The sequence below is a fragment of the Diadema setosum genome, chromosome 20, assembly GCF_964275005.1.
Source record: "Diadema setosum chromosome 20, eeDiaSeto1, whole genome shotgun sequence".
In the NCBI taxonomy this organism is placed as follows: domain Eukaryota; kingdom Metazoa; phylum Echinodermata; class Echinoidea; order Diadematoida; family Diadematidae; genus Diadema; species Diadema setosum.
Window position 1 is genome coordinate 1,859,314 of NC_092704.1, and position 26,575 is coordinate 1,885,888.

At 39.4% G+C, this 26,575-nt stretch overlaps 1 protein-coding gene across 1 annotated transcript in view; it reads right to left on the bottom strand.

The window, feature by feature from the left end:
- LOC140243823 (uncharacterized) overlaps positions 1-26,575 on the bottom strand; it is a 79,349-nt gene that overhangs the window by 9,945 nt on the left and 42,829 nt on the right. Inside the window, exons 12-25 of the mRNA XM_072323491.1 lie at positions 19,264-19,443; positions 17,430-17,636; positions 15,524-15,616; positions 14,161-14,262; positions 9,637-13,515; positions 8,999-9,186; positions 6,589-6,788; positions 5,448-5,578; positions 4,431-4,649; positions 3,560-3,664; positions 2,636-2,723; positions 2,013-2,077; positions 1,321-1,368; positions 511-600 (exon numbers count right to left, since the gene is read on the bottom strand). Of these exons, the coding sequence (XP_072179592.1) occupies positions 511-600; positions 1,321-1,368; positions 2,013-2,077; positions 2,636-2,723; positions 3,560-3,664; positions 4,431-4,649; positions 5,448-5,578; positions 6,589-6,788; positions 8,999-9,186; positions 9,637-13,515; positions 14,161-14,262; positions 15,524-15,616; positions 17,430-17,636; positions 19,264-19,443 (5,595 nt within the window). The remainder of the gene's footprint in view (positions 1-510; positions 601-1,320; positions 1,369-2,012; positions 2,078-2,635; positions 2,724-3,559; positions 3,665-4,430; positions 4,650-5,447; positions 5,579-6,588; positions 6,789-8,998; positions 9,187-9,636; positions 13,516-14,160; positions 14,263-15,523; positions 15,617-17,429; positions 17,637-19,263; positions 19,444-26,575) is intronic.

Genomic DNA, 26,575 nt, shown 5'->3' on the forward strand with positions numbered 1-26,575 from the left:
GTACATGCAAAACAATTACTTTCTTTTCCTAATGAAGATTTGGAAGCTTGTGGGTCAAAAGCCATGAAATATACACCATAAAGGAAGAATTAAATGTTCAGTGATCCAATTCAAAAGCACATCTGGGTGGCTGGCTACAAGTTTAAATTAAAAAAAAAGAAGTTTAAAACCTATGTCTTTAGTTCGTCTAAAAAAAAACACTAAAAAAGAAACATAAAACAAAAAAATATACTACGCAAAACTAAGACCCGGATTCACTCTGATTTGTTATGTTTTGTTTTTATTTATTTATTTTGTATTTTTTGCTTTGCTTTGCTGCATTTTCTCTTTGTTTGAATTAGACTTTTGTGTGTTTGCTTGGGGTGGGGGTTAGGGGTAGGAGTAGGGGTGGGGTGGTAGAGGGACACATAGATCTTGTTGACATTTCCAATCATGACAGGTTGCCTCAGACATATCCTTCTTGTGTCAGGGGAGGTCATGAGGTCAGAGGTCAAAGGTCAGTGTACTTACCATTCCCTGCTTCTGCTCTTCTTTGGCTATAATGTTGTCTGTCTGCTCCCTGGAAAACTTGAGCACTGCTGCTATTACTTTAGCCATCGTCTGGAATGGATATAAAAGGAATATCAGTCTGCATTATATCTGGACTTTTAATTTTAACTTTCCCTAATCTCTGACTTACAGATGAGTAAACTGGGAGCATGATATAATGTGAAATGTTCAAGTTTCATCCTGTTAACCGAAAGCAAAACTTAAAGGGGAAGGCTAGTAACTGATCAATGGGAATCAGTGGAAATGCTGGGAGATGATTGTTCTAATCCTTATGGGATTCATTCAAGAGTTCATTGTATATCTATTGTTGTGTGAAAATGATTTGCTTCAGAACGGTCTCATATTCAAGTAATGTGCAGATTAATGCTCCGTCACTGACCAGGGACGCTATTACCTGGAAGCATTAAACTGCACATTACTTGAATATGAGACCATTCTGAAGCAAATCATTTTCACATAACAATAGATATACAATGAACACTTGAATGAATCTCATAAGGATTGGAACAATCATCTCCCAGCATTTCCACTGATTCCCACTGATCAGTTACTAGCCTTCCCCTTTAAATTGGCCATCGCCTTGAGGGGAAAAAGAAAACACTGTGTCTGAATTTTTTAAAGACTTTCAAAATCATAAAATGTTCTTCCTATCTCTTGATGAAATAAAAAATTCTTCAAAATCTAAAAATATGATTAAATGGGGGAAAAATACAATTGATTGGGAAAAACCCCAAAGGTTATTGATCTCTGCCTCTCTGGATGACAGCTTACCTTTGTTTCCCTGCCCATCATGTATTCATACAAGACTTTCTTCAGGTACTGTGGATGTAAAAGCAAACGTGGAGGTGTTAAACTTAACGCTGAGATAACATCACATCATCTGTATTGTAATTAATTTATGAGATGAATAATAGAAAATAAATAAATAAATCTATCATACAACGTATCACAATATTTTTCTCCCATCTACTCATAAAGGGTAAATGCTTGGATGCACTTTAATGTCATATTTTTTTAGCACACAGTCTTGGTTAACTCGTTGAGGATGGTTTGATTTTGCTACAATACGCATTTCCCATAGACACCTGCCCAAGTATACTTGGAACTTGTCCTCAACTGCTTAAAATATAAAATTGACTCATGTCTTTTTTTCCCAGAATGATTATGAATATCACCATACATTTCGTTTTATTACTTGAACTATCACGTCACAACAATTTCAGTTACTTTCTTCACTTTTTTCAATTGATACTGTCTTAAATCAACTCCCTTGCATTTACTTGCCATCATATACAGTATATTTTCTGTATACTAAAATGTACATTGCCAGTACTAAGACAAAAGTATGTGAAACTAATTGAATAACACTTACTGGTGATTTTTTTCTTAATTCAATCAAAGTTTTATTCTCTAAAATGTTGATTTTGGACTGAATTCTTGCAGAAGATGACTGGAAGCCTCACCTCTATTTCTGTAGGTTCGGCAAGAATCGGTCCCTGCTTCCCAAGGCTGTTTGCTCCTCCCGCTGCTACGAAAAGATGAAAACAAAAACGAGACAGAAATAACAAAAACACTGTAACAGAAAAAGTTACAACAATATTACAAAAATGATAATGACAATCACATACAGTATTCTATCACAACCCCAATTCTTCTTCCACTGTAATCATCAATCATATCAATAATTTTCATTGTGGAAACAACCTGAGTGTGTGTGTGTGTGTTTGTTTGTTTGTTTTTAGTGCAAATAGCAGTAACAACAGTTATAATGACAATAATAGATACTATTACTACTCAATTCCCCTCCTACTGTAATGACTATTAGCATTGTGATCATTTTTATCATGATCTCTACATGGTAATATCAATGATACTCAACTGGCTATTGATCTGCAGCTGTGTTCTTCTAAGCGGCAGTGAACTAATTTCACTGGCTCATCTGGGGAATCTCCTCAAAAGAAACCACATCTTCCTCTTGCTTCTAAAGTCATACAATTATACGCCCCTACCCCCAAACAACAGACACTGATTATGATCCTGACCTCATGACACCGTGCAAAAGGTCAAAGGTCAAAGTGTGTGTTACCTCCTCTTAAGGCAGTCAGCTCCACCTCCGTCCTCTTCTCCTTCAGCTTCATCTCAGCTAGGAGCCCTCTCAGCTGCTGCAACTCAGCCTGGTGTGGGTAGACAGACAAACAGGCAGACAAATAGTTAAACAGACACTCTACATCCAGAACTTTACACAGTGCCTTTGTTTTCACAAAATGTGGGAGTTGATCAATACATGCCAAAATTAACAACTAATGAAAATATTGCCTCCTGTGACACATATCCATAAAATCGCTATTTTCTCTTGAAAAGGGAAAACACTTATATCACATTCTGGCAATGTGGTTCTCCAGAGTGAATTCAACCACTCGCAAAATTGTCTGACAAACCTCAATGCACAAAATATTATATTCCTGAAATAAATGATAGATATATATATATATATATATATATATATAGAGAGAGAGAGAGAGAGAGAGAGAGAGAGATAGATAGATAGATAGATAGAAAGATAGATAGATAGACAGATAGATAGATAGATACATATATACATAGATAGATAGATAGATAGACAGACTGAGAAAGAGAAAAAAAAAACAATCCCTGATGAAATCATATGCTAGGAATTACTCCTTTGCAAAATGTAGGATCTCCAAAAAGGACTTCATCATCAATGCTTATAAGTATTATACTTTCAAACCACAATTTTACTACGGATGAGAACATCTCATAACAAGTCAAAGAATAGTGCCCATCCCTGAATAGCTTGATCTATTCAATTTCCAACTCCTTGATGACTGCCTAAAACTTGCCATTAACAGCTGGTCAAATGACATCATCAGAAGCCATAAATGTGTATGACTACAATGTATTCATGAATCCACCAGCAAAACAGAAATGAAAATCTTCTCTGCGCCTGTGTTATAAGAAAAAATAGTCTTTTTTCACCAACATGACTTACCTGTAATGCCACATTCTGCATCTCCAGATCATGACTGGAGACACCCTCACCCTCACTGTTTGGAACAACAGGGTCTAGGTAGTGTAGACTAGTCGGGAAACTCGCCTGGAGATGACAGACAGAGGGCGCACACACAGAATATTAGCATAATCAGAAGTGGTATTCATACCAAAGAGATTACAAACTAGTAGGTACTAGAGTGCTAACTCACAATACAGCCTGTACAATTTTACAGAGTCTGCCCTCTATAGTTTATCAGTATGTAAACTCTTTCATTCAGACAGACTTCTCATGATACCGTAGACTGATGTGCATTTAGCCAATAAGGTGAGGTGCTCAACAATATCTTATTGTGTGGAAGAATGCCACGCAGTTTCTCAGTCACAAAACTTTTGACTAACTTATTGTTTTAAATTAACACATTATTGCATATCTACAGATTTTTACATTTTAATCAAAGAATGGAAAAGCAGTCAATAAATAGGAAACATACAAAATAAGAATGAATGCAGAGACATTGATAGAAAACACTGTCTCTATGGACAATAGAATATTTGCACAAATGTAAACATTCAGGCTTAGATGACATTGATCAAAGACACCTTTAGACCATGAACTACTACCTGAGACCATCAACCACATCAAAAGACCATGAACCACACCCACAGTCGAAGAACCACACCCTACAACCATTAACCACAACCCAAATACTGTGAACCACACCCCATGACCATGAACCACAACCCAAGCCCAAGAATCACACCCTACAACCATGAACCACACCCACAGGCTGTGAACCACACCCCAAGATCATGAGCCACACCCCAAGACTGTGAACCCCAAGACCCCAAGAACCATGACCCACACCCACCTGCTGCATAAGTTTGATCTCCTCCTGATGTTTGGCCTTCAGGTCCTCCATGGCCCTTTGGAGGCGGGCCTCAAGGTCGGACAGCTCGTTCTGGTGCTGGCTCTCCTGGTGCTCCAGCCGGAACTCGATCTCGTTGATCTCGGCTTGGTGCTCGACGTTGGCTGCCGACAGCTGCTTCTCAAAGTCTGTCCTCATTCCATCAATCTTGTCTGATTTCTCCTGGTGGACAAAGGGAGAAGGTGAAGCTCCACAGCACTTTTGAGTATGATTCTTTTATATCTTTTTTACATTGAATCACTTACATACTGGTAAAAGAGATACCAAAGGGAACAGTACACTGTGCAATGCTATTCTCATGGTCGAACATCCAGGTATTTAGTGATGGCTTGAGTGAAAACACACTGAAGACTGACATACTTTTTATGCTAAAGTATACTACTTTACTGGTAACTGCCATTTGGCTTTAGAAGTAAAATCACATTCAGTTCCCTGTCTTGATTCTTGAAGGTCTTGTTCATGCAGTCAGGTTATTACAAGAGTCTAATGACTTCATGTAGATACTACCTCCAAGCCTAAGTGGCAAGATCTATGCAGGATGGCTGAGATGTCTGAGTAAGAGTTAATGATCGACATTAAGGGACTTACACTCAATTTGTGCATACAAGAGTCGGCATATCTACATCTAAAGATATCAAAAAACCAAACAGCCAGTCTGTATGCACTTTGTATACACCATACCAGGAGCTTGTTGCAAAAACAAAAAAATCAAAAAAATAAATAAATAAATGAAATAAAAAAAAAACCTTAGAAAACCCAGGTTGATTTTTAACAGAGTTTTTCACATGTGTCAGTGGCGGAATCAAACTAACATGAGTTTTCAGTTTTTACAAGGGTTTTTTTTTTGCATCAGGCCCCAGGAATACATCTTGCCCTTCAGAATACTAATCATTTGACTCTTGCCTCCCTCTATCTCAAATCATATTTATAATGTTTTCAAAGTAGAGTGCATTGGCTTACCTTGAGTTGCGCCTCATACTTCTCACTAATCGTCTCCAGCTCCTTTGATTGTTCATCTAATTGGATCTGAAGCTCGTGGGTGATCTGTTTGTGTTCTCTCTCCATTCTGTCCTCCACTGACTGTCCTTTGACTGAGTACAAGACAACAACAAGAACAACATCAACAGCTTGGACACATCAACATCAACATTTCATCAACAGTTCTAGGAAAGAGCCATTTCCATGTGTCACTGTCAAGAGGAAGGAGTGAGGTGGTACGGGCATGTGGTGAGGAAGGATGCTGATCATATTCTGAGGAAAGTGCTAGAATTTAACCCGTTGAGGTCCGACTGATTTTGCTATAACAAGCATTTCCCATAGACACCTGCTCGGGTATTCTCGGGACTCGTCTTCAACGGGTTAAAGTGAATGAGCCACGAAAGGGAGGATGAACTAAGAAAATGATGAAGAGACAGGTGAAGGAGGAGCTTGGGAAGGTTGACCTGAGGAAGAGGGATGCTACAAATCAGGTGTTTTGCCTGATCTAAATATATATTAAAAGTGTAAGTAATTCATAACCAATCACTAATCACACACATTGTGGTTCAATATGCAGCCTCATTACATAAGATATTTTGGCAGGAATCTATTTGTTTCCTTGAGGTCAAACTCTACTGCAACTATAATACGTATGTTATATGTCCCTCTGCGCCTCAAGATGGGCCACTAGATCGATGGCACATTACAAATGTTGTTGTTGATGTTGTTGTTATTGCTATTGTTGTTATTGTTATTATTATAATTATTATAATTATTATTATTATTATTATTATTATATTATTATTATTATTATTATTGTTATTATTACTATGATTATTATCATTATTAATGTTATTATTATTATTATTATTATTATGATCATCATCATCATCATCATCATCATCATCATCATCATCATCATCATCATTATTATTACTGCATCTATCATCATTCATCTACACTTGTAACTGCCAGACCGATACCCAATTACTATCTTTTGTAATTTCCCGGTCATAATTATCAAAATTTTGCATCTCAAGCACCACTTTAATTTCAAATATATCTGTGAACATGAGTCTAAAAGCAGGAAATTGATGTTGAGAAGAGCCTGAATTCTCCTTACCGACCACAGCCTTCATGTTGTCCTCCATTTCTCTCTCTTTCTCCATCATCTTATTGTTCATCTCACGTAGGATCTTCTTGAGATTGGAGTTGAGCTCCTCATCCTTCACCTTCATCTTCTCCTCACACTCCCGCTGGATGACAGCCAAACTCTTCTCATGCTCCATCGTCAACGTCTCCATCTCGGCCTTGTGGTCCTCTCTGCCAGGGGGAGATTTGGAGGCCATTAACTAAGGTGCTACTTTAAGCACTTGCCGGGTGAAAATCAAAGTCGGGCAAGTGTTTTGGAACAATGAAAAAAATACTTGCCAGAATTAGGTGAGTAAAAGTTTGAAGCCACCTCATCCCCCCCCCCCCACAAACCAACAATTACATTTTGTGTAATTTTTTTTACATAGTGGTCTAATCAAGATACCATAAAAAATTGCAGCATTCCTGTCCAGTGATGACAGCACATCATTTTAAACAAAACTTTAAAATTTCATAACTTCTCAGCAGCTGGTCCATATTTCAGCACACTTCACTGATGTGTTTTACATTTCTGCATTCACTGAATGCACATCAACATTTGGAGTAAATTCCCCTTAAATATCATAAAGTGAGACCTCCCTACAAACTACATGATACTTGTTATCAGACACAGCTAAAAATCTTATCAGTAATTGTAATTTCTCAAGGGCATTGAGTCATGTGATTTTTTCGTCGCACATTTACAGTGTCCAAAAAGAAACATACTTCAGGAGCCAAACAGATAATTGGATCTTCCTCTTACATGCTTTTCCCGTTTAATCTATGCTGTAAAAGCTGCCAAATGTAATCATCCATATGAAATACAATATTTCATAGCAGAAAGGGCGAAAAAGATTTACAATCATCCTGGAGCTGATGCCCACAGAGACAACAAAATTCACATATTAAGTAGTCTCAAACATTCATCTCAGCACAAAAACCTGACACCTATTCATAAAACTGACATTACTTGATAATGGACAAACACACTCTGGTACAGTCCAACTTATCATTACTACAGCAGGGTTGTGATCAATGGCAGCAAAAGTATTCAACATCAAAAAGAAAAGCTAAACATGGCACATCTTGTTATATAATATCAGAGGAACTTGCTAGTTTTCTTGATCGAAAAACTTTGCAGTCCTTCGTGCTCATGACATAACTTAACACCTTACTTTGTGTCTGCTGTGGTACAGAGGCTAACTACTTTATAATGTTGTTTCCAGTGTACAGAGCTAAGAACTTCTCAGTAACTGGTGCAACCAAGTATGTACATGCAGGTGTGTATATGTACCTTTTTTCATACCGTCTGCTGAGAACTAGAGGAGCTTTATCACATTTTTTTTTTCTGGGGGGGGGGGGGTGGTCTTGAGTGACTGGATTCATGGATTCATGTTGTAGAGCTCAATCTCCTTTACATTATGGTGTCTTTTTTAAAGGACAAGTTCACCTTCATAAACATAAGGATTGAGAGAATGCAGCAATATTAGTAGAACACATCAGTGAAAGTTTGAGGAAAATTGGACAATCGATGCAAAAGTTAGAAATTTTTTAAAATTTGGAACTGCTGGATGAGGAGACTACTACAGCTTGTGATGTCATATGCGCACAACAGTATAAAGAAAATGTAATGAAAATTCAACATATTTTCACTTTTTTTCGCATAATAAAAGAGCACTTGACTTGCCTCTTTCTAAAGGCAAGGGGAATAATATTACCCATAACATATGTCAGTAACAAGTCAAGGGAATTTGTACTTTTTTTCAAAAGATGAAATTTTGTGAAATTCTCTTTATATTTTCCTTATATTGTTGTACTCATGTGACATCATACGCTGCAGTAGTCTTCTCATCCAACGGTGCCTGCACAAAAAAATTCATAATTTTTGAATGGATTGTCTGATTTTCCTCAAACTTTCAATGACGTATTCTACTAATATTGCTACATTCTCTCAATCCTTATGTTTAATAAGGTGAACTTGTCCTTTGAATTATTTTCATTTTCAGTATAATGTTTAAAAATCAAAACCACAAGGACACTATTTTACCCTATATTTGGAACAATGCTTACAAATCTACCCACATTTGATTGAATAAACTTTTTATTTCATGAAAATTGTTTCGTTTTCATTTTCGCTCAAATTTTAGAACGCAATGGCGTCCTTCACGCTCTCAGCTGAGGATACATTGTACAATTGTTTGATATTTACTGTATATAATGTACATATTTGTATTCACTTCACTGAACTATCCAAAGATGCCTTTTCACCTGCTTGTTCATTTGATTATGGTTTCTTTGTAATATTTTGCATTATTCGTATGTAGAAAACAAATACTGAACAAAGCTGAGGGAATTGTCAACATGATACCACCTCTCAGCCCTGAATAGAGACTAGCTCTCACCTGAGTTCTTCCATCTTTCTCCTCTCACTCTCCAGTTCCTTCTTCATCTCCTCCACCTCGCCGCTCCTCCTCTCTAGCTCCTCCTTGTGTTGGACCTCGGCTCCCTGGAGGGACTCCCTCACCGCTGTGATCTGAGACTCCACCTGCTGGGTCACCTCCTTCTGCACTCTGTCTCTCTCCTCTACCACCTGTTGCAGATACCGTCATTTCATGGGTAAGAGATGGGCTCACTTTTAAAGAATACGGGCAACTCCCATTAAATTGAAGTCCTTGGGACCAGTAGTTTACTTTTGCTTTATCAAAATTTTGTTAAAACTCATAGGAATTTTGCACCACAGACTTTAATGAGAATAATTCTGGGACCTGAATTCTCACTTTGTTGTTATGAAATTACTAACACTGTCCCTATGATAATGCACAGGCTCATCCACAAATGTTGCAGTTGACTCGGATTGTATGCATGCATAATTTTTTTTTTTTTAATCCTGTAATATCAATATGCTTCCTCAAAAAGACACTTGACCAATGTAGTGAGTCATGCACTTTAGAATGAAATATCATATCAAACATGAACATCCTTTCTTCAGGAATAACCGAAAGACTCTTGTCGAAGGCAAAGAAAGTGTGGTGTATCTTACCTTCATTTCTGCTGAAGCTTTCTCCTTTTCTACAGATGCCCTGAGTTCAGTTAGTTCCTCTGTCAGACTTGAAATAGCCTCTTCATGAGTCATCTCCTGGGCTGCTAGCTGCCTCTCAAGGCTCTCCACTTTAGCGGTTGCCTCCCTCAGCTCCCCCTCTCGTTTCTTGAAGGTCTCGTTCATGTCTGCCTCCTTCTGAGCAATGGTTTCATTCATCTCCTGCTGCCTGTTGGCAAGATCCTGGGAGAACTGGTTCTTGATCTGCACCAGCTTGGCCTCCGCCTTCTTCTTCAACTCGGCCAGCTTGGTCTTATTGTCCGAAGCGGCAGTGTCCCGCAGAGCCTCCATCTCCGACTCGAGTTCCTGGATCCTGGTGTCTCCCTGGGCCACGGCATCCTCCCTCAGCTTCAGGATCCGCTCCACCTCCCGCTTCTCCTCCTCCACATCATTGACCTTCTTCTTGGAGGAAGTGGTCAAGTCTTGGATCTCCTTCTCCATGAGTTTGATCTGCTCTTCGGAGGCCTTCAGCTTGACCTGGAGGTCAAGGTTGCTGTCCACCAGTTCGTTTGCTTTTGACTTGTATTCTGCCAGAGCAGCCATTTCTTCCTGCAGAGTTGCACTCTCCTGCTTTGCTGACTGTAAAGTTTCATCAAACTGTTTCTGCATAGATTCGATCATCTCAAAATGCTGCTGCTCAAGCTCCTCCAAGTGTTGCTTGTGCTCTTTCTCCTTGCTGGCTATTTCTGCTGAATGCTGCTTCTCCAGATTTTCAATTATGCCAGTGTTACTCTTCTCATTCTCCGTCAGATTAGTGATTTGCTTGGTGAAGTTTTCTTCAAGGTCCTTTGTTCTCTTCTCATTCTCTGTTTTGAGTGTTTCCAGCTGAGATTCATGAGATGCCTGTATTCTTTCTACCTCTGACTTTGAATATTCTTCCAGTTTGGAGACATTTGCCTGGAGTTCTGCAATCAGTTTCTCTGAGTCTTGCAATTTCTCTTCTTGCTCCATCTTCTCCCGGCTGACACGGTCCACTTCTTCTGTCCACTGCTGTTTCATGGAGCTCAGTTCACCTGAGGATCTCTCTTGTAGTGACTCCAACTCTTTTCTTAACTTTTCCACTTCTTCTTTCAGAGTTGCTGTGACTTTGGCAATTTTCGCTTTGGCTTGTTCCTTGAGTTCTTTGAGCCTTTGAGCTGACTGTTCCTGCAGTTCCTTCTGTTTCTGCTCCATCCCCTCTCTCAAGCTGTCCATTTCCTTCTCCTTCTCCCCTAAATCCTCCTTCAGTCTATCCAGCTGTTCTTGGTGTGTCGATTGCAGTCTTGATGTCACCTCCTCGATGCCAACGTCCTTCTCCTTGAGGAGACCAGAAAGCTGATCCTGGAATGATGTTTCCTTCTCCTCGAGTTTGTTCTCAAAGTCACTTTTCAAGGCTTCAATCTCTTCTCGATGCTTTGCTTGCTGAGCTTCCATGAGTTGTTCTAGTTCATCACTCTTCTTCTTTGCCTCCGTGTCTTTCTCACCTAATCTCTGCTCAAAGTCACTCTCTTGCTGTTCGATCCTATTCCTGAAATCCTCAGTCTCTCTGCTATGATTTGCCTTTGCTTCTTCAATCTGAGCTTTAAGGTCTCTGATTTCATCATCTTTTGCTTTATACCCATCTTCCATCTCTTTCCTCATGCCTGAAAGTTTTTGTTTGACTTTTCCCTGGAACTCCAGCATTTGTGCCTTGTGTGTCTCCTTCACAGATTTCTCTTTTTCAGTGAATTCTTCCGTCAGAGTCTTCAGTTCAGAGTCCTTTTGTGCCACAGCCTCTGTGAGTTCTTTTTGTAGTGACTCAAGAAGGACATTCTGCTTCTCGTTCTGTGTGTTCAGATTCCTCACCTGATCCGCGACCTGCTCCTCAATCTTCACCCTCTCCTGGAGGTCACTCTTGAGCTTCCCAATCTCTTCATCCTTTTCCGATATTGAGGACTGAAGAGTCTCAACCTCAGTTGTTCTCTCCTCCCTCTGTCTGTCCAACTCTTCTGTCTTCTGCTGGAAGGATTCCACCACTTCTTGCATGGTTTTCAGTTCATCATGGAGTGAGAGAATTTCCTTGTTCTTGGCACTCACTTCTGTCTCCAAGCATTGCGTCTTCTCAAGGAGCATTGCATCTTTTTCAGAGACCTGCTTCTGTAAACTCTCCACTTCCTTTGAAACTGTTTCCATCTCATTCTGTGTTTCGCTCTTTGCATTCTCAATTAAGGCAAGTAATTCATTTTCTCGCAATTTCAGTCCTTGGATTTCTGCTTCCAGCTCTTTGATTGTTGCTAAGTTGTGACTGATATCTTTCTCTTTGCTCTCAAGAAGGGACATGGAATTTTCATGTGATTGTTTCAGCTCTTCTAGTTTGGATGTCAGTTCAGTTTCTTTTGTTTCCATATCTGAAGTTAAGGTTGAATTCTTGTCTTGCATTTCCTGTAATGAGCTGGACAATGAATGCTCCTTGTCTCTCAAGCTGGTGATGTCTTGCTCAAGGTGACTGATGGTGTCATTGGCTTCTTGGAGCTTCTTACCCAGCTCCTGTGCTACCTCACCCACTGAACTTTGGGTCTGGGCTTCCCAGGCCTCTACTCTCCTAGCAACATCCTTTTCGTGGTTCTCTCTTTCCACACGCAATCTCTCCTCAAAATCAGTACTCTGCTTGGCAAGTGCTTCCTCATGTTCACGTTCCCGAGAGGCAAAAGATTCTCCAAGTGTTCTCAACTTATTTTCCAGATTCATGTGTGATTCTGACATCTTTGTCAATTGCACTTCAACATCTGAATGAGATTTCCTTGATTCTTCAAGTTCTTTGGTGAGGGCATCTATGGCATTATTGGCAGTTGTTAATTCTTCCACCTTCTGCTGCAGGTGAAGTTCTCCAGAGTTCCTCATCTCCTCAAACTCCTTCTGCTGATTCTCCAGCAGCGTTCTGGACTGGGCGAGCTCTGCCTGTAAAGAAGACACTGCGGATTCACCCTTGGACACTTCCTCCTGCACCTTGGCCACATTGTCCGTAATCTCTTTCTGCAGCTCGGCGGCATTCTTGGTCAACTCCGCCACATTTTCCTTGAGTTTCTCGATGGCAGTGTCTTTCTCCGCTCCAAGACGCTCCAGCTCCTTGATGTCCTCAGTGCACTTCTTGTTGCTGTCAGTGAGCTCCTGGATGTTCTGTCTCAACTGTCCAACAAGCTCCTCGTGTCTCTGGCGCTCTTGCTGGATCATCTCATTGGCTGAATTTAAGTCTCCCTCTAGTTTATTCTTCAGGGAGTCCATGGCAGTCTGTAGCTCCCTCTCCCGAAGCTGAAGATCCTGGACAGCCTTCTCCTTGACACCAAGCGATTCGTTGGCCTCCTGGAGCTTCTTGCCAAGCTCTGCGGACAGCTCATTGACAGAACTGTTCTTCTGAACCTCCAGGGCCTCAAGTCTCCTACTCAACTCACGTTCATGGTTCTCCTCCTGGAATTTCAGCTTTTGTTCGTACTCACTGACTTTGTTTTCATGTTCGACAACCTTTGCTCCCATTTCCCGGGACAGTGCTTCAGTTCTCTGCTTGGCCTCTTCAATCTCCTGCTTCAGCGCTGTGATTTCTGTCTCCTTCGCCTCCTTCAGCTGTCTCTCCTCCTCAATACATTTGTTCTGTTCTGCAACTTTGCTGTCCATCTCTTGGCCTTTGTGGAGAAGTTTCTCCTCGAGGTCCTGGTTCTTTTGCTTGACAGTGTCAAAGTCCTCTGCCAGCTTCTGCATTTCTGTGTTTTTCTGACCAATGGCTGCTGCATGGTTTTCCATCTCCTTAGACAATCTGGAGTCCAGGTCCTCAATCTTTGCTTCCATTTCCTGCTTTTGGGCCTGGAGATCCTGTGATAAGAGATCATATTTTGACTTTGAGGTGAAATGCAAATTCCCATTCAAGAAACTCTAATTCAGCAATATATCATAGGTACTTTAATTGGCACTCAATTTCAGATGTACACATGAAAACTCCATCAATTAATACACAATGGCACCTAATTCCAATTCAAATGTCAAGATCTAAATTGAACATCTTTCATCATGCTAAAGTTTTCAACAAAGCATGGATGAAATGATGCTTCATTTTTGTTGAAGGCAGAAAAAGATAAAACATTTCAGTTGTGAAATTTCTATAATGGCAGCATTCTGTACAAGATGTTGCAGTGAAACAGAAAAACTGAGAGATATATATCCAATCACTTATGATGACACATCTGCAGCAGAGTACTGCTCCCTGAACTCTTTAAATGCTGTACACAAAATCCTTGTGTACAGCATATCAATGCAAATCGCATTCGAAAAAAAAAAAGAAACATTCAAGAGGGGAAATTTGAACTTATCATGACACTCAAAAAGGCAAGCATGTAACATCGGCATGCAAGGAGCTCACTCCTTTTTTTTTTTTTTTTTTTTTTTTTTTTTTTTAAGAGAAAATATGTGATATGAATGAATTTGTTCCATACATAGGAATATGAAGTGCTGTAAATTTACCTGAATTTTTTGCTTCATGGCTTGAGCTTTGGCCACTAGACTCTGGAGTTGGTCCACCTTTTCCTGCACTACCTTGTCATGATTCTGCTTCAGGTCATTCAGCTGCTCAAACAATTACAGACAAACAAACACACAAATAGAAAAACAGACAAACATTACTTGCATGTTCAGCTATAGGCCTACAGGCGGCTCCCATTATAATGAAGTCGTCATGACCAGCAGTTTTCTTTCATTATAGTAAAATTTCATTATAGCTAAACAAATAAATTACATTAAGATATATACAGAAAATAATTCCAAAGTCCATTTCTTTAAAAACTTTTTTAATAGTCATAAAGTTTTGTTATAGCCTGGTACGTTATAATGTGAGTGCACTGCAATCAGCTGATGTTTTTGGTGTTAAGGACTGTACTCTGCAGAAATAGATTGGTCAAATTAGCCAAGAAGGAAACACTAGAAATAACATTAGATCATGACATAATTTGCAACAAAATATCAGATGAAAAACCCCAATGGGAGGCCAAAAGTGTGTGCATGCATCTAGCCATGTCATATCATAACCACACTTTATCGCCCTTAATTATCGCTGCTTGAATCCGAATAGGGAAGTGCGACTGAATTGAAACAAGGCTGCACATATTGAGCTCATCACCCTCCCATGAACATGAGCCAGAAAACTGAACAGAAATAGCTCTCAATTATGGCATTTCAATTTCCTTTTCTCACCAGAAGTGATAAATCATCTTGTATTTCACATTTCCTTTTACATGAATGTTCATGCCTCAAAAACTATTGGGAAAAAAGTCTAGTTATATTATATAAGAAATTTTCTTTTAGTTTTGAACTCAAAAGGCCACATAGCCCACAACCTGGTAAATATCACACTAGTGTGAGGTGATATGAAAAACCTTGACATAATCAAGGATCCAATTATGGCATCTCAATATCATACTCTCACCAAAAATGACAAATCATCATGCATTTAAGATTTTCTATTTCATTAGCATGTATGTTGATGGCTCACTGGCTAAAGGGGAGGGGGGAAGATTGGGGAAAATCTTCAGTGATAAGAGATTTTCCTGTTTGTTTCCAGGCCACATGGCCCACAACATGATAAATATTGCACCTTTGTGAGGTGATATGGAAAACCTTGACATGAAAATATTCTATGATGTGGAGAGTGAGGGCTAAAATCTGAAGCCTGCACACACATTACCTGCTATAGATAAAGAGTTCTCTATGGACATCCAAAAGTTGTATTTACCTGTAACAGTTTCATCAACACAGGTAAATACAACTTTTGGATGTGCCTAGATAACCCTTTATCTATATTTATCAACCATTTTCAAATATCACACATTACCTGCTGTTTATAAAGCTTTTCTGCCTCCACATTGGCAGACTCAAGAGCTTCTTCATGCTGCTGTCTCAATTCATCCACATAATTTCGGTGTTCCTGTGGTGGAATTCAAAGTGGAGCAATACACTTAATGCCTTTTAACAAAAATGTATATTACTATATATGTTTAATGTTTCACACGAGTCATTGACAGATTGGGGAAAGTTTCATTCACAAAGACAGGCAAAAATAAACAGAAAAAATGTTGCTCGTAATGATTTTAAAACAACTTTGAAAACTTATGGCTGTTGTTGCTACTACTATTACTCTGGAAAACAGTAAGCCCTTGCGGTTTGTTGCATGACCAGTGGCAGTCAGTGAGACACTACTGAAAGTCGGAATTTTTGCTGATTTCACACAACTAGAAACCAGCGTGAAAAGAAAACCATGCAAATATTCTATCTTGTCATATGTTTCACTAATCAACGTCTTGATTCTGAGGGAATTAAAAATGCACAAAATTCATCTTATCCTGCCAACAGAAAGAAAAAAAAAAATGTTCACACAAATTCAGCCACTTTTACAGTATCAACCTGAAACAAACCATCCCTGCTACTACTACTACCGCTACTTTTCAGTTATGTATTAAAGGCAACTTGGGTTCTTCATGTTTCAGTACAACACATCTGCACAGTGTCTCTGCCATACAAATTTAAATTTTTATCACTGGTGCTACTGTTACTAGAATGCTACTACTTCAACTACTACTTCTGCTACTGCTTTTTAACCCTATTCCCACTGGGGGGGGGGCATTTTTGCCCCCCCCCCCTCGACGTTTCGCGTGATTATTCCGCAACGCGTGAAGCTCTCACTGCAACATTTTATGACTTTTTTCTTTTAAGTATCAAGACTTTTGAGACCAAATTTGTCGCTCCCGGGCATACCGTTCTGAAGCCACGCCCCTGTGAAAAAAATTCGTCGACCCCAAAATTGCTCAAAAACATGATTTTGTGTACAAATCCAATGTAAATTGTGTTTTTGCAATTAATTCATATAAAAATAAATGTTTTTATTTTCAATGGCTGATAATGATTTATTTTAGCCTGATTATGCTTTAAAAAGTTTCTGCGACAAATTTTGATGAAAAAAAAAACAACAAAAACAAAAAGTAAAAAAACAAAGAAATACATAGGAAATTCAATAAACAATAAAATACATAAGAAATAATTATGAAGCTGAATTTTTGCTTCAATGTTATTGTTGAGGATATTGAAAAAGAATATGTTCACCAAAAATGAGAAGTCTTGGAGCTTTATTTTTTGATTTATAGGCAAAAGAAATTATTTCTGCATAAATTAGCATAAATTAATTAATATAAAATACATAAATTAAAATTTGAAAAATCTAACTATACAGTCTTGTAGATTACATTGGCCTCTACCTTAGTGCAAATTTTCGTGAAGTTCGCACGATCCACAACCAAGATCTGAAGGGGGGCCAAAAAGCCCCCCCCCCCCCCCCCCCCCCGTGGTTTCAAGTCCCTCAAAAAACCTGGGGTATTAGGGTTAATACCACTGCTTACTACTATTATTACAATTTTACCATTTTACCAATACTATCACTACTACTACTAATACCACTCCCTTCTACTACTACCACCACCACCACCACTACTACTGCTAATACAAGAACTACTACTACTACTACTAATGCTACTACTACTACTACTATTACTACTACTACTACTACTACTACTACCGCTACTACTACCATCACCACCATTACTGCTACTAAACCAACAACAAAAACTTCTACTGCTACAACTACCACCACCACCACCACCACTACTACTACTTCTACTACTACCACTACTACTACTACTATCAAATCTACTTGTATAGCTATTCAAACAAGGTGGTTCTACTGGTACCTGACTAAGTTCTTGGATCCTGGTAGTGGTCTCCTCCTCCTGTCTCCTAGCCAGCTCCTGGGTGCTCTCATTCTGCTGTGCTCTCAGCTTGGCCACGGCCGCCTTGCTCCTAGCAGCGATCTCCTCCACCTTATCCCTCAGCTCCTTGGTGTCTGCCTGGTAGCGCTCCTGCAGCCGCTGGAAGGCGGCGTCCTGCTCCAGCTTCTCCTGCAAAGGAGGAGAGAGAGAAATGTGACAAGGTCAGAGGGAGTGCATCTTCCCTGTCACATCTCACTGGCTGGTTCCCAGTACTAAGGGCAGAGTATGATGATATGCAATTATGTCTGCATGTAGAAAACAATCATCTATCATCAACTTATAATCAATTAAGAGCTGATCAAAACTGCCATGTGGGCTGCAGAGGATGCATTTATAGCAACATTTTCTGGCTAGTTTCTAGCTTTACCTTTGCTTATAAATGGCAGTCATGATAAAAACCATGGCTTTGAAATGCACAGAAAGGGGTGATTCAAAATCATGTTTCTCCAGCAACACAGTTTTGAAAATCTTTTAAACGCACTGCAGATTTAAAACACAGTTTAAATGACATCACAGTTGCATGCACCCTGTTAAATCTATGTGAGTAGTTGCCAAGGGAAAAGCTATATAAGATGTGCCATGGCACAGTTCACGCGAGCCAGAAACACACTTAGGAAAAACTCTTATAAATGCTCCTCTGTCAAACCATGTTTCAAAATCGTGTTTCTCGGTACATAGAATCTTATTAATGCAGTCCAAGAAGCATCTATTACCTCAATATCAGCTCCACTATGTCTTTTTGTGAAAGCAAACATCTTGCAAGTTGAGCATAATTTGAATTGAGGGTAACATTCTGTACTCCAATATAGAAGTTGTATCAAGTGTTATTGGGGTTAATACAACAAAATCATTGCTTGAAAACATGGTACTAGTACCTCATTAACCTACGGATTGAATTCTGTGAAATCCGCACTTGAGTGCTGAAAACCAATTACCAGATTTGTCTTGAGCTGAAGGTGATTAGCTATTAATCACTACCATTAAGATCTCTGTCCTATTTTTCAGAGGAGAGAATATATCTGTTCGATAAGTAAACTTCACAATCTGTTAGACTCTGAAGTCGCTGTGAGTGGATCATAAGACTATAGGTTATGGTGCTGAAGCAAAAGGTAGTACACATAAACTTTAATAGCACACCACGGTATCAAAGGTTTGAGAGAGGATATGCGATGTTAAAGGACAAGTCCACCTTCATATACATGTGCATTGAGTGAATGCAGCAATATTTGTTGAACACATCAGTGAAAGTTTGGGGAAAATCAGACAATCTGTTTAAAAGTTGTGAATTTTTAAAGTATCTGCATAGTCACTGCTGGATGAGAAGACTACTAGAGTGTATGATGTCACATGCGTACAACGATACAAGGAAAATATAAGAGAATTTCACAAAATTTTACTTTTTGGAAAAGGTGCACATTTCTCCGACTTGTCACTGACGTATATTAAGGGTAATATTATTCCCCCTTGCCTTCTGAAAGAGGGAAGTCAAGTGTTCTTTTAGTATGCAAGAAACGTGAAAATATCTTTAATTTTCCTTATACTTTCTTTATATCGTTGTACTCATGTGACATCACAAGCTGTAGTAGTCTTCGCATCGGGCAGTGACTAAGCAGAAACTTCAAAAATTCATGACTTTTAAACGGATTGTCCGATTTTCCTCAAACGCCTGCTGATGTGTTCTATTTAGCATTCACTCAATCCACATGTCTATGAAGGTGAACTTGTCCTTTAATGGTGAAGATGTGAATGGACTGACTGATTTCATGGAGTCAATGACCCTCTGAAGCTCGTCCTTCTGGTTGTCCTGGGCGCTGACAGCAGCCATCTTCTGGAGTTCTCTCTCCTCAATGGCCATCATCATCTCTCCTTCTTTCTCCTTCAGGATTCGTTGGTGCTCCTCGACATGTCGCTGCAGGGTCAGCTCGTGTTCTCTGTCCTGCAGCCATAAAGAGTCATTTCAAAAGAATACCAACATTTATCATCTTCAAGAACACCTCAAAAGCTACCCAAAGCTACTCAAATTGCTACCCAATTGGATGACTTCTCATCACAAAACAGTCAGTGTTAAAACAGTTAATGTACCAACTACATGACAATCTCTTAGAAGTGTTTAAATGAATCACAGTTTCTGATTGGTTGAAATCAGGGACATAAATGCAAATACCTGCAGTCTCATAGTACCCTAACTGTCCCATAACATCAAATTTCCCCATAGCACTAAACTGTCCTCCTTTTGGTAAGTACCATGTACAGTGTATGCAGTATACATGCACAGACCAGTGTGCACATGTAATATAAATGCTTTGCTTTCATAGCATGAGAGGAGACCATTGTCTGATGTGATTATTCAAAGTAAAAGTTCTTGTATTAAGAACAGATACATGAACATCATACAGACAGCTTTTATTGGATATTGTTGAGATATTACTACCCCCCCCCCCCCCCCCCCCTCTAAACTTCATGCCATGATCCTTGGGGAAAGCTTCTTTGGGACATCTTTTGGCGTAGTGATCCCTCGGGCAAGGAAAATCAACAATGCCTGAAATGTAGTCCAAATCTGTATAATATTGCCTACTCAGCAAATGTCATCAAGCAGTTTTGGATAGTGCATGATGACATCACCAACCATTTACACTTCTCTCACAGGATCTTCATCACACTCATAATTTGCCATTAACCTTGTCCTGAGAAAGGATTGTTGCTACATTGCATGTGACCTGTACTCAGGCCTTGACCTGGGGCATGACTGTTCATGTCCAAGTGGTTTATAAAACAAATAATGAATGGATTTTATTCTTGAAATGGACTGAGACATTTTATTCAGTGAAAGATAAGATCCTCTATTCTACTCATCTTCGGCTTGTTACATCAAGAATCTCATCTTTCATCTTATGAAAAATTGTAATTTCATCTTATGAAAAATGTTAATTTTTCACAAGGTGGTAAACACATCACTTCGTGGACAAAAACCATTCTTTATGGACAAAACCATACACACAAAAGATGTGAGTGTATAATGACAAGTTTTAGGGCAAATCCAGAGCCTTCAGTTTACAGAATACTCACTTCCATATATTGATGAATGTAACTACACATACACAGAGCTATCAACTGTTTAGGAATGGCTTTAACATTCTAATCCCTAGTCTGTTTTGGGGCAGGGCATAAGTTGGGGTGAGGGATGGAAATAGTTTTCCCCTTTGATGCAGCAGGCAGAGGAGACATGATATACCCCGAAGCCTCAAAGTCTTGTCTGCAAATAATCAACATCAGGCAAGTTGACCTCAGATTGTAGTTATACTCAGCTACGACTGTACGTGTACTTTCTTACTGTGGCCAGAACAAGTACAAGCCTTCCTAATGGGTTTAATAGATTCAGCTTAATAAAGGCCAGACTGAATGGCTAAATATAAACTGCAATGCCATTTTGTGGGAGTTTTGTTGGTGTTGTTGTTGATGTTTGTTTGTTTCTTGCTTCAATTTCAGACTTGCCAAGTTCAGGATGAACTTCACTGAATACTACCCTTGCCCATTTTGGCGGAAATGAATCTATTCCAGACCGAGATAATGTAGGGCAGGAAAATTGCTGGCAGGGTGGGGGGAACTATGGCATTTTGTGGGCCACGATAAGCAGCTACATCCCCTCCTTAAGGAGACTCTTTAGTGAAAAATATCTAACATGACAGGAACGGAATAAAAGCAGCACAAGGATGAAACTCTTGTCGTTGGCCAAAAAATGGAACAGTTATCATGAATGTCGAAGCAACTGGAAATGTCACTCAGGCATCTAACATTGTATCATAATGAGATGTCTGTCCCTGCTCTCTGGTTATTCTTGTTGGTTGCTATGAGCTACTGATATGGCCATGGGGACATCTATCATAGTGACTTGCAGCCTGTGTTATTTTGTTGTTGTTGTTGTTGTTGTTGTTGTTGTTGTTGTTGTTGTTGTTGTTGTTGCTTTGTTCATTCCTCATAGGCTATTGGTCACTTATGATTTATACATGTACATATTTATATAATATATAACATATAATATATCATACATTATATATGTTATATAATATATAAAAAACAATATATAATTTTATATGATATATAATATATAAGATAAGAATTGTATTGGTCACATGACTGCATGCAGAGACTTAATACACATTTTGTGCATGAAGTCGAGGCTAATTTCAGAGATGCATCACAGACACAGTATGTTGTATCTTCTCAGACAAAGGAAGTAAAAGTCTTGTGGTGAATCACATGAATTCAACAATCATCAGTGTCTTTGTGTCTAAAGCAGACAAGGGGCCTAGAAATGTCACAGTTGCACAACCAAGACAGAGCTCTATTTTGAGATGATCACATGGTGCAACAAGGGAAGATGTGCTGAAATTAAGACGGTCATATCTTCTGCTCACATGTGTTTGACAAGATACGTTTGACCTTGGTACGTTTCACATACGTCTAATCTGATATGTTTGACACAAAATGTTTGACCTAATATGTTTGATCTGCCTGATATAATGTATGTTTGACCTGATTAGCCCATTGAGGACAGACTGATTTTGCTAAAACATGCATTTCCCATAGACACCTGCCCAAGTATTCTCGGGACTTGTCAACGGGTTAATATGTTAAAACTAACACTTTTCCTCTGATGCATTTCTTTTCCAACACTTCTACTGTTCTATGACAACATTCTTGTCAAAGTAGATTCCTTTATTTTAACTAAGTATGCCATACATTTAACTCTACTATAGAACATTAATTTGGAAAGGTAAAAGCATGAGAGGGCAAAAAAGAAAAAAAAAAGCTGCTGCTGATTTTTGCCATAAATTGCTACAATAAATATATGGCTGCCCTTTGAAAACAAAAATGTATTGGATGATGAATATAGGGCATTCCATTTAATAACCAAATACCCTTCTTTCCTTTTTCTCCCTTGTTTCGAGACTAGTTAATTTAATGCCCATGAGTTTGATCAGTCGATTCAAACTTGGCGTATCATTAAATATAGGATACAAGATTGGCACATTACGGAGTTAATGAGATATCCAAAAAAGTGCTAATAATAAAAGGCGACATGCCACAACTTTATTAGGATCTCTTTGTTTCACCTTGTTTTTGGAAATCTCAGCCATTTCAAAACCGATTTTCATCGAATAAACTTTTGATACCCCTTAGAACTGCATGCTCTTTGACATCTCATAGAGTGGTTTCTGAATATCTCGCAAAACGTTAAAAGCTAAATCCTCACCTTGAACAGAACTGTACTTGTATGTTCCCAGACATCTGTTAACGGTGAATTTCTATTTCATAATTACTTGATGACAGACAAATCTCCGTAAACATTTAATAAGCATTACTAATTACATGCGCCATGGTACAGGCATCACTTGCTGTAGTTCATATTCTCCTATATTTATATTCTGTTTAAACATATTTAGCAGTGGTTTTATTTGAGTGAATTTTGTAAGCAGCCCAGTATTCTCAAAATCAAATACATGCCGATGTATTGCCTCCAATAACATATGCACCAATATACATTTATTCCCTGCTGGGAAACTGTTGCTTCTTTAAATGGGATGATTTTTTATCATTCCACCAATGAGGTCTTTGTTCACCATTAAACTACTAGCTGAACTATCTTGCAAGCATGTACTAATTTGCAAAATATTCGGCTAAAAAATACAAAATATTAAAGTACATGTATACATGTATTATAAAACATTAAATAATAAGAATGTGGCATATACAAGTATAAAAGCTTATATGTGCAGGGCCAAGGCGAGTTGCTTAACTCACCAAGGTGCCTTGTTTCGGCCAAAAAGGCGACAAGGTGACTTTAACAGATCGCCAAGGTGCCTTGTTTAGATGAGAATGTGAAAAAGCGACAAAGTCTCCAAAGGCACTTTGATTAAAACAAGAAGACGGGAAGGCGACTTGTACAAAGTCGCCAAGGCGCTATGTTCAAGACGAACAAGGCGCATTGGCGAGTTTAAACAAGTCGCCTTCACGCCCTGTCGTCTTAAACAAAGTGCCTTGGCGACTTTGTACAAGTTGCCTTCTTGCCTTCTTGTCCTAAACAAGGCGCCTGATAGTGAGTTTATATAAGTTGCCTTGTTGCCTTTTTGGCTGAAACAACGCGCCTTGGTGAGTTAAACAACACGCCTTGGCGCTGCACGTACAAGCTTCCGTATAGTATTTGATCATCTTGATGTTGATTTTTTAATCTGTATCAACAGACCATGTGCTGGAATGAAAGCTTGTTTGCCATGTGTAACCTTTCACATGACAAGCGTAAGTGGGCGGGAAATGGCGCGGCAATATGCAGACTTTATCAAGAACTGGCAGACGGGATTGCGGGGGGAATATGAAGAGTAAATAAGACCTTTAGGGGAGGAAGAGGTGCAAGCTTCGTGTGGGAAGGTGTTAATGACTATGTCATGTCTGTCAAATGGAGTGGGGTGAAAAGAGGCTAATAGATGGAGGAACGCCATGTGGTCTGTGTGCAAGTCTGAAAACACCACGTGACCGAGTGTAAACAACACTGCAAAAACTGATACCCCATTCACACTTGACTAGTAACCTGTACAGTAGGCCCAAGATGTAATTAGTTGATAGATAAACGCTAACAACATGACTCGTATAAACACACATCTCCATGTACGTGTGAACATGATTTGCTGTCCTCAGCATACCAGCCTGCTATGTGTACTACTCTACTGGTTTTTGTGGTTTTAGATACTGTCACTAAATGCAAGTTAAAATCAGCAGTGGTGATGCAGCTGAAAAAAATGAAGCGCAATATCTCGTGGTGCAGTCTTCATCATGGAGAGGCATAGCAGGAGATATGGATCACAGTCCCATCTATTGCTATTTTGGGAAGCTCCTCATGTTTGGTTTCCCTTTTTCCCTAACAATCTAAAGAGGGTGCCAGTCACGGAGGAAGCCGGCGGTACCAGCGGGGCGTCTGGGGGACACAGGGGAGATGGCTGGGGTCACGGCGAGGAGGTCACAAGACTGTTACATCATGAGGCTCTAGCTCAGAAAGACAGTGCTAGTGTAAACTAGAATAATGATGATAACTAGACATGACAACAGAGCACAAAACTTTGTCCAAACTATACTCAACATTATTCACACAATGCATATTCAGAATGAGATGAAGGTCTGTAAATGAACATCAGTACACACTTGAATATTTTCTGAATGTTAACATAAAGCAGCTATAATCACTCTGCGGTTCATTCAACATTTTGACGTTAACCCTTGGTTATGTGAACAAAAACACTAGCATTTATATGCTGCTGATGCCTGCCCATGTTGCATTGGTACACCTGTACATTGCTCTCATACTTATTACCTCTGCCAGTGAGGGAGGTTAATGTTTTCATCGCCATTAGTTTGTTTCAGTGGTTGCTTGTTTGCTTGTCTATAACTCAAAAAGTTGAGAGTGGATTTGGATGAACTTGCAGGAAAGGTTGGTAATGACACAAGGAACAGATGATTAAATTTTGGTAGTGATCTGGGAATTTTTAAGGATTTCTTAGGGATTTTAAATCTTTTTGCAAATATGGTCAATGAACTTGGGAGTTCAAGCTGCGCGTATTTGAGGTTTGTTTGTTCATTTTCCATCTGTGAAGATGGCTGGATAGCCCATATTCAGCTATGTTAAGCTGGTCTTCCATGGGGTCCAGTTGGATGTGAGGTGGGACCACTTCATACCGGGTTAAACACCCTGCTCTTTGCGATGGATGAATGAAGCGGGTTCTTTTACATGCATGAGTTGTTACTCTCTCATACACGGGACCTCCATTTTATGTCCTATCCGAGGGACAGTAGGTGATGCATGTACACGCTCTCAAGCGCATGCTCTGCTCGGGCAAGGCACCAACCAGCTGGAAGCTGATGACGTATTACAAAAGGCTTCCATGTATTGGAAAATTGGACGATTTTCAGCATGCGTGTATGGGTGGAAACGAGCTACTTGGCAGAGGTTTGCGCTCTCAGAACGCTCTTTTTAGTTTCTCAACTAATTGGAGGGCAAAATTTGGTGAGTTGTTAAGTTCACAAATTTTGTTGACTCACAAAATTCATGAAAACAAAATCCCGTGCAAAATATTCACTATCTACAGTCCATCCTTCAAGCTGACTATCATGTTCTAGAGTAGTAGTCTGATGGGGTAAGCATGTCGTCTTTAAATTGGGAGTGAAATACAATATGAGTGCATATTTTGAACCCATTGAGGACGAGTCCCGATTATACTTGGCAGTTGTCTATGGGAAATGCATGTTACAGCAAAATCAGCCCGTCCTCAGCGAGTTTTAAAACCCATTGAGGACAGGCTGATTTTGCTATTTTAGAAGATGAATTTTACACTGAAATACTCACACTGTGCAAATATCCTAAATATTTTGTATTTTGACTTCTTAAGCGTCATTAATACTGGTTACTAATCTACATAAAATCTCTTAAAATATCTGTTACATTTAAAGCAATTTAGTAAACATGTGATCACCCCCCCCCCCCCCACCCGCCCTTCTCCCTGAATCACAGACAGTCAGAACCATGAGAACACCTACCATTGCTGAGGAAATACTTGGTTGACCAATATTGCAGCAGGAATCAGAAACGGAGGAAATTGATCATAATGCTGTGTTATTTTTAGGGGAGTTTTCTGAACTTGGGTCAAACAGGCTCCTTTCTCCCAGTCATGACACAACTATTTCTACCCTCGGAACTCGGGGGGGGGGGGGGGGGGGGGCTAGAAGTTTCCGGATTCTATGAGGTGCCAGTGGGCCCAGCATGCCATGTGGGTTATCCTTGTGACTATGGCTATGCATGTCACGATGGCTGTAGACATCGCTGGCAAATCTTCCCAGAATTGACTGAATTTCATCTCTAAGCAGAAATTTTATACAGCCTAATATTTGACCTCACTGGTACACAAAAAGCAGGATTTGCTGGTGAAAAGTAAAGATTGTGTAATTTTATTCCTTCAGTACTTTCAACTCCTCTCTAACATGCAGGCTGCACTCAAAGCTAGATAAATTTTCTGGTTTTTTTT